The sequence below is a fragment of the Nerophis lumbriciformis genome, linkage group LG21 (assembly GCF_033978685.3).
Source record: "Nerophis lumbriciformis linkage group LG21, RoL_Nlum_v2.1, whole genome shotgun sequence".
NCBI classification, from domain to species: Eukaryota; Metazoa; Chordata; class Actinopteri; order Syngnathiformes; family Syngnathidae; genus Nerophis; species Nerophis lumbriciformis.
Genome location: NC_084568.2, coordinates 18,526,944 through 18,542,500, shown reverse-complemented (window position 1 = coordinate 18,542,500; position 15,557 = coordinate 18,526,944). Strand labels below are relative to the sequence as shown.

Here is a 15,557-nt window from a genome sequence, read left to right as displayed (position 1 = left end):
GGAAGGTTTATGGCGTCACATTAGTGCCAAAAATCCGAGCGCATAAAAACTGTTATCGCGCGCTGATTCTCCACTTCGTGCGCGCGCGCAACACCCTTTTGCGCGCGCGCGGTGCCTTTTTGCGCGCGCGCGGTGCCTTTCTGCGCGCGCGCCGTCTCGATCTGTGCGCTGTCATGTTTCGTTTTGGCACTTTGGGGGCGGGTATGCTTAGACGGCCCCTTCTTTCTGATTGGTCAGGGGAAAAATGCTCAGAGCCAATCAGAAGTATTGCAGGGCGGGTCATCGTCAAAACGGTGTCGCCTTTCTGATTGGCTCTGAGCATTTTTCATATGACCAATGATTCTCCAATGTAGCAACGTTGTAGCCATCTTACCTCGGACAGCTAGCCTCAATCATTACATTGATGTCAATGGTACATGTACTAATTAAATTACCATAACTTGCTCGATTTTCGACCAATTTACAAACGGTTTGCCTTGTTACAAATCTTATTACATGTAGATATGACATAGGATGCTGTACCTGTTGAAATGACCTCTTTCGCTTTAAAAAAAAAATGACTTAATTGTGCAACATAGTTGTGTAGGGTCAGTGTTAGTCAGTTCTCTGATTATTTTAAACTGTTTCAGAATACATTATTAAAAGGCTATTTTTAACATTTTAAAAACAAAATTCAAAGATTATTTCATTAATTTTATGGCTGAATCAAAAGAAATTCCCTAAATTAGAAAACAAATGTTCAAGAAGAAATGAAAATATAAAATAATGTTATGGTTGGATGTTATTGCTGGTGGACCAGTTCTGGCTGAAAGATGTGATTATGGTGTTTGTTGTCTTATTATTTATTTGGGTCACATTTTGTATTACCCTGTATTGTGTTTATGTGGTATGAAATAACCTTCATCAGCGCGCGACATGTTTTTATCCACTTCTTCCTCCGTAAATCTTGATACATATTGATGATGACCCGCCCTGCTATACTTCTGATTGGCTCTGAGCATTTTTCGCCTGACCAATCAGAAAGAAGGGGCCGTCTAAGCATACCCGCCCCCAAAGTGCCAAAACAAAACATGACAGCGCACAGACCGAGACGGCGCGCACGCAGAAAGGCACCGCGCGCGCGCGCAAAAAGGGACCACGCTCGATAACAGTTTTTATGCGCTCGGATTTTTGGCACTAATGTGACGCCATAAAGGTTGCTTGCACGGCTGCGCTAGCATCACAGCTAACGTTAGCCATGCTGCTACCTCTCTGCTCCGCGAGGGCGTATACGTATGTGTATAAAGGAAGAGGTGCTTTAAGACCTGCGGCTAACGTCCATCTGCCTTCGGCAATGTTTTAGCTACTTCAAAATCACTAATCCTGGTCTCCATGGCGACAAATAAAGTACGTTTCTTACAAGTATAACCCCTGCAGGACGAGGAATAGCTAAACGTGCTTCACTCCACACCGTAGCTCACCGGCATCAAAATGTAAACAAATGCCATTAGTGGATCGACACCTCACATTCACTGTAATGATATCAAGTACAGGCCGTATCTAATCGATACTACTATGATTATGTTGATTATTTTTTGGCATCACAACATCTTCATTTGTTTTTTTTAAATGTATATTATGTTTATAAACTCAGGAAATACTTCCCTGGACAAATGAGGACTTTGAATATGACCAATGTATGACCCTGGACTTTGAATATGACCAATGTATGATCCTGTAACTACTTGGTATAGGATTGATATCCACATTTGTGGTATCATCCAAAACTAATGTAAAGTATCAAACAACAGAAGAATAAGTGATTATTAAATTTTAACAGAAGTGTAGACAGAACATGTTAAAAGTGAAAATAAGCAGATATTAACAGTAAATGAACAAGTAGTTTAATAATTAATTTTCTACCACTGGTCCTTAATAATGTTGACAAAATAATAGAATGATAAATGACACAATATGCTACTGCATATGTCAGCAGACTAATTATGAGTCTTTGTTTGTTTACTTCCTACTAAAAGACAAACTGTCTAGTACCGGTATGTTCACTATTTTATTTAAGGACTTAACTGCAATAAGAAACATATGTCTAATGTACCCTAATATTTGTTCAAATAAAGCCAATATTGCAGATACGCTCCAGCTCCCCCCCGCGCCCCCGAAAGGGACAAGCGGTAGAAAATGGATGGATTGCAATGTTGTTGTGGTCCCCTTTATTTAGAAAAGTACTGCAAAATATTGGTATCGTTACAACACTAATACATATATATATATATATATATATATATATATATATATATATATATATATATATATATATATATATATATATATATATATATATATATATATATATATATTAGTGTTGTAACAATACCAATATTTTGGTAACACCCGTCTCATATACCAAAGTATTTAGGAACATGACGTCGATGATGACGTCGATCAATCGCTGAAAATACATAATATTCTTTTTATAACTGCATTTTATGTTGTTCATGTGTTCTATGTACAATGTGTGTGACTTAGTGGTTTAGTCAGGTAGTATTTAGGTTTAAATTCAGACTTAGATTATTGCCACTGTAGGAACGGAACTCTAGATAGACTGCTGAAATAAATCCTCCTTTAATGATCTACTGAAAGACCCAGTGTGTTTATGGGTACTATTCGAGTGGCTGTTGATTTATGTCATTCATTTTTTTTTGGAGACTGATTTGTAGAAATGCTGAACGAGGTTCAACTAAAAATAGTTCCCAAAATAGTAAATATACTCTTATTTGAACAAATGGGATAAAGCTGATTTTACCATAACACAGGGGACTTAGCAGCAGCAATTACAACCTTGACTTACTCATTAAAAAGCTGTTAAATAAATGAAATCAATAATCAGCAAAGGAACAATGAAACATTGATGTAACGATAAAACGCGGCAGGGCTGCGTATCATGGAAGGAAAAAACCTATGCGGAATGTTTCGAGGCGTTTTGAGGAAAAGTAATACATAGGCAAAAAAAAAAAATCAACAAATTACGATCCATTCCGATTCCAAAATGTTAGATGGCAGTAGTGTATAGACTGCAATGTGTAGCCTAGTCAGGAGTAGTAGTCTTTGCCATTTAGCTGAATGTAGTTTTTTGTTATGCCCTAAAAAGTCTTTATACTTTAAGTATTGCATTTATTACACACCAGGTGTTTGATTATAACATGCATCTGAGTTGCAGTTTTCCTCACCAAATTTGGAGGTGTCGAAATCGCCATGTAAAATGGCTAATGCTAATTAGTAGAACATCTTTGGCAAATCCAATGGATTTTAAAACGTGAAGCCTCACAGTACATTTGAGTATTTTCTATCAGGCTTTACTTGCTATGTTGACAAGGAAATTATAACTTTATCTAGAGGCAATCTAAATGCTGCTTGTTTGGCAAATGTATTACCTCACTCTAGGGATGTCCCGATCCGATATTTGGATCGGATCGGCCGCCGATATTTGCAAAAAAATGCGTATCGGCAAAGCATGGGAAAATGCCGATCCAGATCCAGTTTAAAAAAAACTCCGGTCCGTGTTTTCCAACGCACCGATTTAAATAATACATTCCACTTTTCTGCTGCTCACTATTTTCCGTTCCGCATTTTCCAGCACACCTTCAACACATCCACATGTCTGTGGAGTCTCACGCAGTTGCTTTTAGCTGCTGGCATTACACGACAGGCTCTTCTCACTCTTTCCTGTCTCTCCTTCTCACAGACAGCAAGCGCACCTTCTTACACACGTCACATACTGTCACGACACACGTCACGTCATACGTCACATACGTATACGCCCTCTCCCAGCAGAGAGGTAGCAGCATGGCTAACGTTAGCTGTGATGCTAGCGCAGCCGTGTGCGCCTGTGCAATTGCTATGGCGTCACATTAGTGCCAAAAATCCGAGCGCATAAAAACTGTTATCGCGCGCTGATTCTCCACTTCGTGCGCGCGCGCGACACCCTTTTGCGCGCGCGTGGTGCCTTTTTGCGCGCGCGCGGTGCCTTTCTGCGCGCGCGCCGTCTCGGTCTGTGCGCTGTCATGTTTCGTTTTGGCACTTTGGGGGCGGGTATGCTTAGACGGCCCCTTCTTTCTGATTGGTCAGGGGAAAAATGCTCAGAGCCAATCAGAAGTATTGCAGGGCGGGTCATCGTCAATATGTATCAAGATTTACGGAGGAAGAAGTGGATAAAAAATTGTCGCGCGCTGATGAAGGTTATTTCATACCACATAAACACAATACAGGGTAATACAAAATGTGACCCAAATAAATAATAAGACAACAAACACCATAATCACATCTTTCAGCCAGAACTGGTCCACCAGCAATAACATCCAACCATAACATTATTTTATAATTTCACTTCTTCTTGAACATTTGTAATTTCAACAGGTACAGCATCCTATGTCACATCTACATGTAATAAGATTTGTAACAAGGCAAACCGTTTGTAAATTGGTCGAAAATCGAGCAAGTTATGGTAATGTAATGAGTACATGTACCATTGACATCAATGTAATGATTGAGGCTACGCAGGAGAATGATTGGTCATATGAAAAATGCTCAGAGCCAATCAGAAAGGAGGGGCCGTCTAAGCATACCCGCCCCCAAAGTGCCAAAAAGAAACATGACAGCGCGAGGAGAGATGCCAGGAGTACACAGAGAGCGCACAGACCGAGACGGCGCGCGCGCAAAAAGTCACCATGCGCGCGCAAAAAGTCACCAAGCGCGCGCAAAAAGGCACCACGCGCGCGCAAAAGGGTGTCGCGCGCGCACGAAGTGGAGAATCAGCGCGCGATAACAGTTTTTATGCGCTTGGATTTTTGGCATTAATGTGACGCCATAAATTGCGCACTGCTCAAACGTCCTCTGCGCACGGCAAATCTATGCCACGCACAAAATCAAATAAAAAAATAAGCGCATAACAATTTTCGACACACGGACACGACAGAGAAAACAGTTTTCGTCATCATTGTTCAAATATTGTAACGTCTGTCGAGACGCTTATCTCCATTCGGTGCCACACGTCCACACCATCAAAATGCCGAGGCAAACATTTCCAGATAAACACCGTATGAAAAAAATAGTGATTTTTTTAGTTGTGATTTCCTTCTCTGCATAAAAGTTTAAAAGTAGCATATATTAATGCAGTATGAAGAAGAATGTTTTAATGTAGACACATAGAATCATCATACTGCTGTGATTATATATCTACCTACTCAGTGGCCTAGTGGTTAGAGTGTCCGCCCTGAGATCGGTAGGTTGTGAGTTCAAACCCCGGCCGAGTCATACCAAAGACTATAAAAATGGGACCCATTACCTCCCTGCTTGGCACTCAGCATCAAGGGTTGGAATTGGGGGTTAAATCACCAAAATGATACCCGGGCGCGGCCACCGCTGCTGCCCACTGCTCCCCTCACCTCCCAGGGGGTGATCAAGGGTGATGGGTCAAATGCAGAGAATAATCTCGCCACACCTAGTGTGTGTGTGACAATCATTGGTACTTTAACTTTAACTTTATATGCATCAAGTGTTCATTCAAGGCTAAGGCAAAATATGGAGATATATATCGTGTATCGCAATATGGCCTTAAAATATCGCAATATTAAAAAAAGGCCATATCGCCCAGCCCCAGTTCAATGATGCCATTTCTGTTTGTCATGTATAATTTTGTCTATTTTGTGTTTATCCTTGAATAAACATGTCAGTTTCTTGTTACCAACCATTGTGTATTATTCAAACTCACCTAATTCAGCTGGCTAGTTGTTATCAAGAGTACTAAAACCCTTTTCAACATGATTCTGACAACTAAGTAGGCTAAATAACTTTAAACTTTAATACATGCTCGGATAGGCCAGTATCGGTCAGTATCGGTATCGGATCGGAAGTGCAAAAACAATATCGGTATCGGATCGGAAGTGCAAAAACCTGGATCGGGACATCCCTACCTCACTCGCAACAAAGGTATCGAAATATGGAATCAGTAACAGGTAGTCCTGACGGAATTCTGTTGGTGACTATAAAAGTACTGAATTTGGTACCAATCCCTTATTGTGAGTGAGCCAACACAGAGTGCATAAGTACTGAATTTGGTACCAATCCCTTATTGTGAGTGAGCCAACACAGAGTGCATACAAATGGAAACTGCGTAGAGAAGGACGAGGGAGACAGAAGAGGGAGAATGGCAAAAGCGGCAACTTTACACAATAAAGAGGCTGCACAAAGTGCAATATGGATATATTTTAGCTTTAAAGCGGACGATAAAGGTAAAGCAAAAAACACTGAAGCAGTTGCTTTAAAACATGCCTTCCCAAAGGTTTCAATACTTCCAAGCTAGCTTGACAAAACACTTGAAAGACAAGTATCAATACCTGCACAACAAGTTTCAAGACAAACATGTCAAGAATGTAATTGACTAGCTCCCGTTATGCCCAATTATTGGCGTATTAGCGGGGCCAAAACAGCCCCGAAAACTAATGCAAGTGAATGGACTGAATTTCATAAGTCTGTGATTGGAGTGCACTGTTACTTTGAAAAAGATAAATTTTTAAGTAATTCGAATGCCATTTTATTTCATTTCAGTGTTCTAAAATTAATCAGAATGCTGTAAGAAAAGTTATTTATGTTTAATGGCAGTGCTTTTACGTTATTAGATGTAGTATTATCCTAAGATGTTCTCTTAGAATAAAGCCAGAAATGAAAAATGTTTTGTGTTTCCTTTATTTCTAAATGTATCTATAAATTAGGACTGCACGATTGAAAGAAAAAAACCTAATAGCAATTTTTCTCACCAAAATTGTGATTGCAATTTGATTTGCCTTGCCATATTTATATTTTATCCATTTAAATGCATAAAACTGCAAAAATACCGAATTAAGGACGACGTGTTACTTTTAGACTGTCAATTTACATATTTGTGTCTCAAAGTCCCACACATTAGATTAATATGCAATAATCTACTTTCAAAAATATTTGGCTTTATGCAGACATACTCAAGGTGTTTAAGATTTGTATCCGTTATTTCTTCAGTATTTAGACAGTGTTGATAATGGAATGTAATCATATAACAATGCATATAAACCATTTAAAAGGATATAAACTTATTTTTCTGATTACTGTAGAATTGTTTACTATTTTACTGTAATTGGAAGGTAAATAACTTTGTTATCCTTAATAAATAAACAATACAATAAAATGGACTCGTTTCTGCAAGCAAAATTTCAGTGGAAATAAATTAACATCTTAAAGTGCATTTTTTTCCCATTTTGAAAAACAAGGTCTGGTTTTCTTTTTTTGTTGCCATCACAACGTTGTTGCTCGTTTGTCCGTCTGTGTTGAAGGTCTCATATTGCCCATCTGAGGCTGAAATATTCCCACAACACAACATTTGGCTTTGTAATTAAATTTGTTTACTCTTAATTTTTGTTACTTTGCACAGTTTATCACTAGTGAGTTGAGAGGCTCTCTGTCCGTGCTTCTTGTGTGTGTAAGCTAGCGATCTCGCTCTCTGCACACGGACAACTTTTGTGAATGACTGAAAAGAGAGCTCGCTGCAATGCACAGAGTAAGACCTCTTTCGCCCTGTTTAAAGCGAGAGACGAAGAAAATAAACACACTGACACAGCAATCGATTGACTTATTGACTATCGGCCCAGGCCTAGTCACCATTAAAACCTTTCCCAATGTGCAAGTGGTGTTTGTTATTGACGTACTGGCTGCCTCCACACAAACGTAATGTTTCTTTGACTGAGGCCAGGAGGCAAAGGACACAAGGCTCAACCATTCTGATTGGCGAATTGAGCGGGGGGAACCTGTGTCACTTGTTGTTTGGTTATCGCACTAATTAAAACCTCAATTTCGATTTTGATGTTGATTAATTAAATACATATTGGTACTGATACCAAAATGTTGGTATCGGGACAACACTAGCACAATGTGACTAAATATTACTGTGAGCATGCGTTGGCTGAAATACACACCTGTGTATGTGAGATATATCACAGTGAGGAAGACCACGCCAGCGGCAAGAGAGACACCAAGGAAGAAGAGTGTCTGGAATTCCTGTTTGGTCAATCTATCTCTCAGGTACTGCAGAAAGGCATACGCTTGGAGTAGTGCAAACACACCTGGGGGAGAAAAAAAAAGACAACACCACACCTGAGCAAACACTGTGGGCATTCTGAATAATTAAAAAGACACCTTCATGAGGATTTGTAAATTTTTAAAACTTCTGACAAGTCAGTTTATAATCGTCCCTTTGGCTGTTTTTACATATGTAAAAGATAAACATCATGGGACAGATTTCAAAATTTGTTTGACTGAACCAGGCCATCTGATTAGTTGGGCTTTTATCTCGTACACACACACACACACTTCAGTTGTACTTAATTCATCTCCCTTTACTCAGTCATTGTCACAGAGCTCTTTAAACAGTCCGCTTGGATTACCTTGTGAATTAATGTTTCACAATGTTTCTCTATGCTTTTGTTATCCTAGCTAAGTGTTAAGCTATTTGGCATGTTGGCTAATTAGCAGCTGAATTAACGCTTTGCTAACTGCTAATCGTGTTGTATTGTCAAAGGTTTGACATTTGGTCTAAAGTAACAGACCTGTGTGCAACAATCGGTTTGGTGAATTATTGATTGAAATAAAACAACACAGTACCAATACCCTGATGATGCTGCTAATCTTGTAGATTTGACATAAAAAACTAAATATTTTACAACCTTTTGAACAACTCCCAAATGTGTGATATCTCCCTGCCCTGCACAACCCACAGTGAAGCTACTGCATGTTTCCTGGAGAGCAGCAACGGTGATGAAAGTCTGTGCTTGTGTGCCACCGTCATGAATACTGCAGTCCATGGCTCAGTCACTCTACTATCATCTACAATTGTACATCCTAAAAGCTACCACCAGATGTTTGGATCAGCTGCTACCCATGCAACATGAAAATATATTTGCTCTCTGAGAGTTAGCAAAAAAGGAAGCCAAAAACTGAAAGTGGCAGATATTATTACTGGTGGCACATTTTCAAAGACTCTTATGATACAGTTGGTGCAAAAGGCGAAAAAAAGATTACTTGTATGCCTGCTGCAGTGTTAAAAGGGTGCAGATGATTCTTCAAAAGCTGCTATATTAACCACTCAACAATTATCATCATCATTTCGAAAATATCAACATACTTCTATATTAAGTGATAAAACTATTTTGCAGAAAAGTAACACACAAAGGACTTATTAGAAAGCTTTAAAACTGGGAACGTAATTCAATTTTATTTGGAAACTAGGCCAGCAGGAGAGACCAAATTGTGGATCAGACACGGACCGTTTGTTTCTGGAAAAAGAGTACCTGAGACGAGCCTTTCATAAAACGTCTACCGGTACTTCAATTGCACCATTTGAGGGCCCATTGTGTTGCTGGTTATTTATCAGAACAGGAAATGTGTCGGCAATACACATTTACTGTTTCACTTGGTTAACAAAAAAAGAAAAACAAGTTACACAGAAATTAATCTACATATGTCTTTAGATATGGTATGATTGCTTGGTTCGAAGGTTAGTGGTCTGAAATTTTGCCAAGGAGTTTTTTTTTTTTTTTTTAACAAGTTTTTATTTTCATAATACATAATTGGTCACATTCGAGCTTGCTAATAAAAAATACTCTAGAACGACAAATGATTCGGATGTAACTGCTTGGATTGTATTCATCCAAATATGATTAGTAGCAAAGTAGGTAGCCGTCAAAGTTGCGATTCAGAGAGTGAACGAAGGCAACAACAAGCAAGCTAGCTAGACGGTTGCTAACTAGAGAGCTTGTTTCAGTGCTTCTGATCGTCTCCCCCGTTCTGCAACTTAGTGTGGCGTTTAGGCAAGGGGAACTGTGAATACCTGCGGCTAAAGCAAGCGTTCAACAAATTTTGTTTAGATCGTATTTATATTTCTTAAAAAAAACGCGACAGTGATATTTTGGCGCGAAAATTAATGTTTAAATACTCGGATTTACGCATTTTCACAGACATTTCACATGCCAGAACTATTAACAATGTGATTTATTACTAACCTGCTGGCTTATTGATTTTAAATCTGTCTTACTGTCCTTTGGCAGGAACAAATTATACAAGCTTTTACTGTTCTCTTTTCAAAAACAAGTGTATAACTGTGCGAGTGCCTGAAAGTACTGTAAGTTGACTTTACATTTAAAACTCTGCAGTATATGCCGTACCTAATGCAAGATTATTGTCCAACATTTCCACCCAGTACATTCACCAATTTGGCCGTGTCTTTTGAATACATTCCCGTAGTAAATCACAATTTACAGAATCAATGTTTGTATATTAAAAGTCATGAGTGACCGGTCATGCCTTAAAATTCAGGAAGCTATCATAAGTCAAAGAACATTGGACTTACCAGCAGCAGCCATGTGCTCGCTAGTCCTGATGGGCTGGAAGCCAACAAAAGGGATCTGCATTGATAGTACAAGTCCAACAATGTAGAATGTACTGTATGCTTTAGACAGAAAAAGGCAGAGAGAGAAGGTTTGGTAAGATATCAAATTCTCAAATGATGCCAGAATTATAACTCCAGATATAAGTGTGTGTGCACAAAATACTTCAGTACTATGGTCTGTCTATAATTTCAACTGAAGTGTCAAGATGAAGTAATTCACATTGTACAGTGCGTCTTACCAATGTAGACTCTTCTGCTGTAGCGCTGCATTAGCAGGAGCACAAACACATGGAGGGGAATCAGGTTGATGATAAACACGTACCCTCCCCATGCCGATACCTGCAACAAACAAGTGCATGCATGTCAGCCAAAAGTGGACATTTTTACATCTTTCAAAATGAGTATTTATTTCATAAACAGAGCAACAGATTGGCTTTGAAGAACAGGCGTCAGGTTTATCTGGGGTATAAATAAAAAATAATCCATCTGATTCATAAAATTTGTTGAGGATGGAAACTAACGTGACGTTTGAGTGAGAGATGCAGTGCTAAAACAATCTTTGAAAGTCCTAGTATATTTCAGGTTAGTGGCCAAAGTAATGTATTGACAGAGAAAACCCTCCCTGTTAAAGCAGAGAGGGGTTTATTAGGATGAAAAATATTGACCGAGTAGGGCTGTGTATTTAAGGGTACCTCACGATAAGCGATTCTCACAATCATTGGAAACATCTGAGAATAGCACAACCAAAGCGGATCTACTAAGCTTGTGCGCCGAAGATTGTGTGACTCTTATTAAAAATAGGCAAAATAGTGAACACGATTAATTTATCATGTCCGTCTTACTGTATATAAAGAATAGGGCCGCATGATTCTGGCAAAAATGTGAAGCATGATTAATTTTTTTGCTTAGAATTGAGATTACAATTATTTCACAAAATCATTCAAATAGAGTGGGCAGCAGGAACTCTTTTCATTGCTATTATTGTTGTGGAGCATAACAAAAAATGCTGTTATCTTCTTGCGTATACTAGAATGTGGGTGGTCTATTGTTGCATTGTACAGGGTTGGGGGTTCTGAAATTTTTTGTGTGTGTGTGTGTGTGTGCTTTGTACAGTTTTATCATACTGTACTTTGCGGTGGCGTTTTAAGGATTTCTGGTGTCTTGTGATGCAAAAACAGTAAAACACTTCCAATGCACGTCAGATCTGTGACAGGGAGGCAATTATGGTGCAAAGACGGACGATGGAGAGAGCAACTTCTGTGTGCTTGCCAATATTTGGGCCGTGAAACAATAAAATAAAATTATATCACATATTGCCTATACATTAATGCCATTTTATAACTCGTGAAATATTAAAAAGAGGCATTGTGCTTTGATGCATATACTGTACTTTATTCAAAAAGGCAAAAAATGTATACATACATTTAAAACAAATCTTATAGTAGACAATTTTTTTCCTGAAACGTTTTGGATCATATCGTTCTAAAAACATAAGATAGTCCCTGAATCGTATCGGTAACGACAACTATGAAATCGAAGTTAAAACAAATCGTTACAGACCTAATACATCATATTACCTTATTTTGTTTTTATGTAAAAAAAATGTTTAAGGTGTGGCAGCTACCATGTTGCTGTAGCGCACCGCCACAATCAATTATATTACCGGGAAACCCTGCAGTGTCTGCTAGTGAATTTTTTTCAATGGCTAATGATGATATCAACACATCACCAAATTCCTATATGAAATAATGTCAATTCCTATATGAAATAATGTCATTTTCTTGCATCTGGTTCATTCCAGCGCAATATGGTAGAACTTGCTGGTATTTTTGGCACTAGCGGGGTGTCTCCCAGTGCGCTCCATCAGCATGCTAAAAAGTAGGTTCTCTTGTCTAGATTGCGTGTTTATATAGCCCAGAAAAGGTGGTACAGATTAGTTGTGTGCTACATGTTACCCAACATAGCAAAACATCACACGTTGGACCATAATGCAGCCAACGAGTGCAGAGTTTGCACGAGACTGGCAAGATGCCTGTGTGTGTCTATATAATGTGGAGCTTTAAATGGTCAATTGACGACTTTAAATAGCAGCTCAAACAACAAAGGTTGATACAAATCTGGGGTATACATTATTTTCTGCAGTCTTAAATCATAGGCCACACATCATAGCACACTTCTGAACAGTAAACAATCAGGATTGTGTTTCTACTACAGGTTGTTATTACAGCATGTTGCCATTTATAACCAGAAGACAACCAATGTTGTTATTTTGAGAAAAGGTATAATTTGTTTCTTCAGTATCTTACCATTCCATCCCATTGGTGTGCGTTGCCAAAAGTGCTTAATAACTATGAACAGCACCAAAACTTATCGTATTGGATTTTTCTTCAGATTTTTTTGAACAAAATGAAATACATCAAAATATCATCCTTAGATTTTTAGTGTACAACCATAAAATGGAAAACTTTTGCATGCCCCTGATGTAAGGCATTCACATTTTTCCGTCTAAACAGGCTAAATAACACTAACGTAAGCAATCTATGAATAGTCCGTTAAATAACTTTACAAATGAAATGCCTTTCAGATTAAGATAATTTAATAAATACACAAGACTAATCCTGAAATATATCTTAGAATAAAAACAGTCTTCAGTATTTAGCAGTGTCACGATCCTCAATTAAGCAAAATACCCAAGATCTTAAGTGTTTATACACAGGGATAATGAAAATAAATTACTTAAAATATTAGCCTGACAGGAGTAGAGATTAATGCATAATGCGTTCCCTCGGCTCAATACAGAGTAAAATGTTTTATTTTTTTTAGATTCCATTTTTTTTTTTTTATTATTATTTGGACGGGAGGCGAGAGCAGACTGCATATAAGGTAACAATACATGTGCACGCGCACACATAAATACATATACGTATTAACATATACACATATTTATACGTATATGTACATATATAAATATATATATATATACATACAGTCATGGCCAAAAATATTGGCACCCCTGCATTTCTGTCAGATAATGCACCACTTTTCCCAGAAAATTCTTGAAATTACAAATGCTTTGGTATTCACATGTTTATTTTTTTTTGTTTGCACTGTGCTTTTCGAAGTATGCTTTGGGTCGTTGTCCTGCTGGAAGACCCATGACCTCTGACGGAGACCCAGCTTTCTGACACTGGGCCCTACATTATGCCCCAACATTTTTTGGTTGTCCTCAGATTTCATGATGCCATGCACACAGCCAAGGCAGCAGCTATGCTAACATTAGCTTCCAGCAACAAGTCGTCCAGGAAAAAAAACAAAAACTGAGGGACTTGCGAGCATTACTACCTGATTCATGTAGATACAGTAATAGAAGCCATCACAACTTTTTAATATTATCAATAAAAAAAAAATGTTTTTAGGAAATTGGCCATGATACCCAGCCCTGTATTTATTTGCTTTTGACCATGGTTTACTTGTTTAGTTGCCCACCCTGATTATGTCAGCCATAGCAATACGATGGGACAACTTCCAAATTGTTCGGTCCTCAATTAATATATCAGCCAATTGTGTCAATGTTTGTGTGAATTATACTTACCATGTAAAAATAGCACAGACAACAGCCAATAGTCCAAAAAACTGAGCCTGTCTTCACAGATTTCACCTGGGGAAAGAAGAAAAGTGTTAGTTAGGAAGAAAAAAAGGAAACAAACCATGAAGTAGCACTGTAATGATAATCATAATGACACGGGGTTCTCCTTCAATTACTGCGGAAAAACAGCTGCTTTCTTTTGCAGAAATTCCACGGTACTTTCATCATAACCTCTGTGAGCATTCTATTTCAACTAATATGTACAACATGTACTGTGCGTTCAATCTTTAAATTATATTTATTCTAAATACAAATATGTAATGCATTTATGCATGACCAAAACAATTTGGCTTGTGAAACAAAATAAAAATAAAATAACATAATTACAATCAGACATTATCCACACATGAGTAGGTACACAATGTTCTTTAGTGAGCAGTAACTTATGCATTCTAGTGTTATTGTAACTACCTTTCCATCCTTTGTAACTGAGCTACTGTGTGGAAGAATTTCCCTTGTGGATCAACAAAGTTTGTCTGAGTCGAAGTCGAGACAGCATAAACGAGACAGTTTGCATGTCATGTCTTTTTGTGGAACAATTTCCCTTGTGGATCATTAAAGTTTGTCTAAGTCTAAGTCTAACTTTCACTGTAGCTTCCAACACCAAGTAGAGTTAGAAGACATTTCCTCTTTACCTGAAAAATAACATGATAATAGCAGTAAGTAGTTTACAATGATCAGCAGGTAAGTTGAGTAATATGACTAGGAGAAGGAAATGGAATCGTAAGCCCAAATTCATTCATTCAGTCATTTTATGCGAAACCAACTCCCCCCCCCCCCTTGTTGGCACCTGTTTTTGTGACTCCCACAAATTTTAATCTAAACCATAGAGGCATGGCAGAATATTAATAAAAAATGTTTCCCATTTCCAAACAAGGCTTTTTGGAATTTGAAGCGATTGTAATGTATTTTGCCAGAGTTCCGTAGGCAAATATCTCCATATATGGTAAAGGTTTACCTGAAGAACTTTGTGTGAATCCGCCATTTTTATTCAGTTGTAGTCCAAAATTGTAGTGAATAAGTTCCTTATTTTTCCTCTGTTCTCTTCAGTGATGTTGATAGGTTATTAATTAAGTTAGTCCCCGGGACCCACTGATAGCCATTTTTGTGGGTCCCTGGGAAATCCAACAGGTCCCAAATAATATTTTTTATTTATTTCTATTTCTTGTATTATTCTATTTCTGAAATTGTAGCATTAAACTCATTTGATGGTGGTATGGTATATGGTTATATTTAACAGATGTATTCATTTATGTTCCGAATGTGTCTGAAATTAAACACAATCCTACATTTTGCGTTCACTTTCTCCTGCTTGCACGAGAAAAATGGGATCTTGTAGTAAGCAACATGTATGCACAGACGGCGTCAGAACATAATTGTTGACCATTATTCAGAGTACTTTTCATCACCGCCATCACAGAATGTTTTTTTTACAATTTTATTTTT

The 15,557-nt window shown here is 38.1% G+C and overlaps 1 protein-coding gene across 2 annotated transcripts in view; it reads right to left on the bottom strand.

Moving 5' to 3' along the window:
• Nucleotides 1–15,557, bottom strand: part of stt3b (STT3 oligosaccharyltransferase complex catalytic subunit B) — a 116,661-nt gene that overhangs the window by 27,754 nt on the left and 73,350 nt on the right. For both annotated transcript variants that reach the window (XM_061982781.2, XM_061982780.2), the window contains exons 4-7: nucleotides 14,058–14,123; nucleotides 10,705–10,804; nucleotides 10,427–10,525; nucleotides 7,998–8,144 (exon numbers count right to left, since the gene is read on the bottom strand). In XM_061982781.2, coding sequence (XP_061838765.1) covers nucleotides 7,998–8,144; nucleotides 10,427–10,525; nucleotides 10,705–10,804; nucleotides 14,058–14,123 — 412 coding nt within the window. The remainder of the gene's footprint in view (nucleotides 1–7,997; nucleotides 8,145–10,426; nucleotides 10,526–10,704; nucleotides 10,805–14,057; nucleotides 14,124–15,557) is intronic.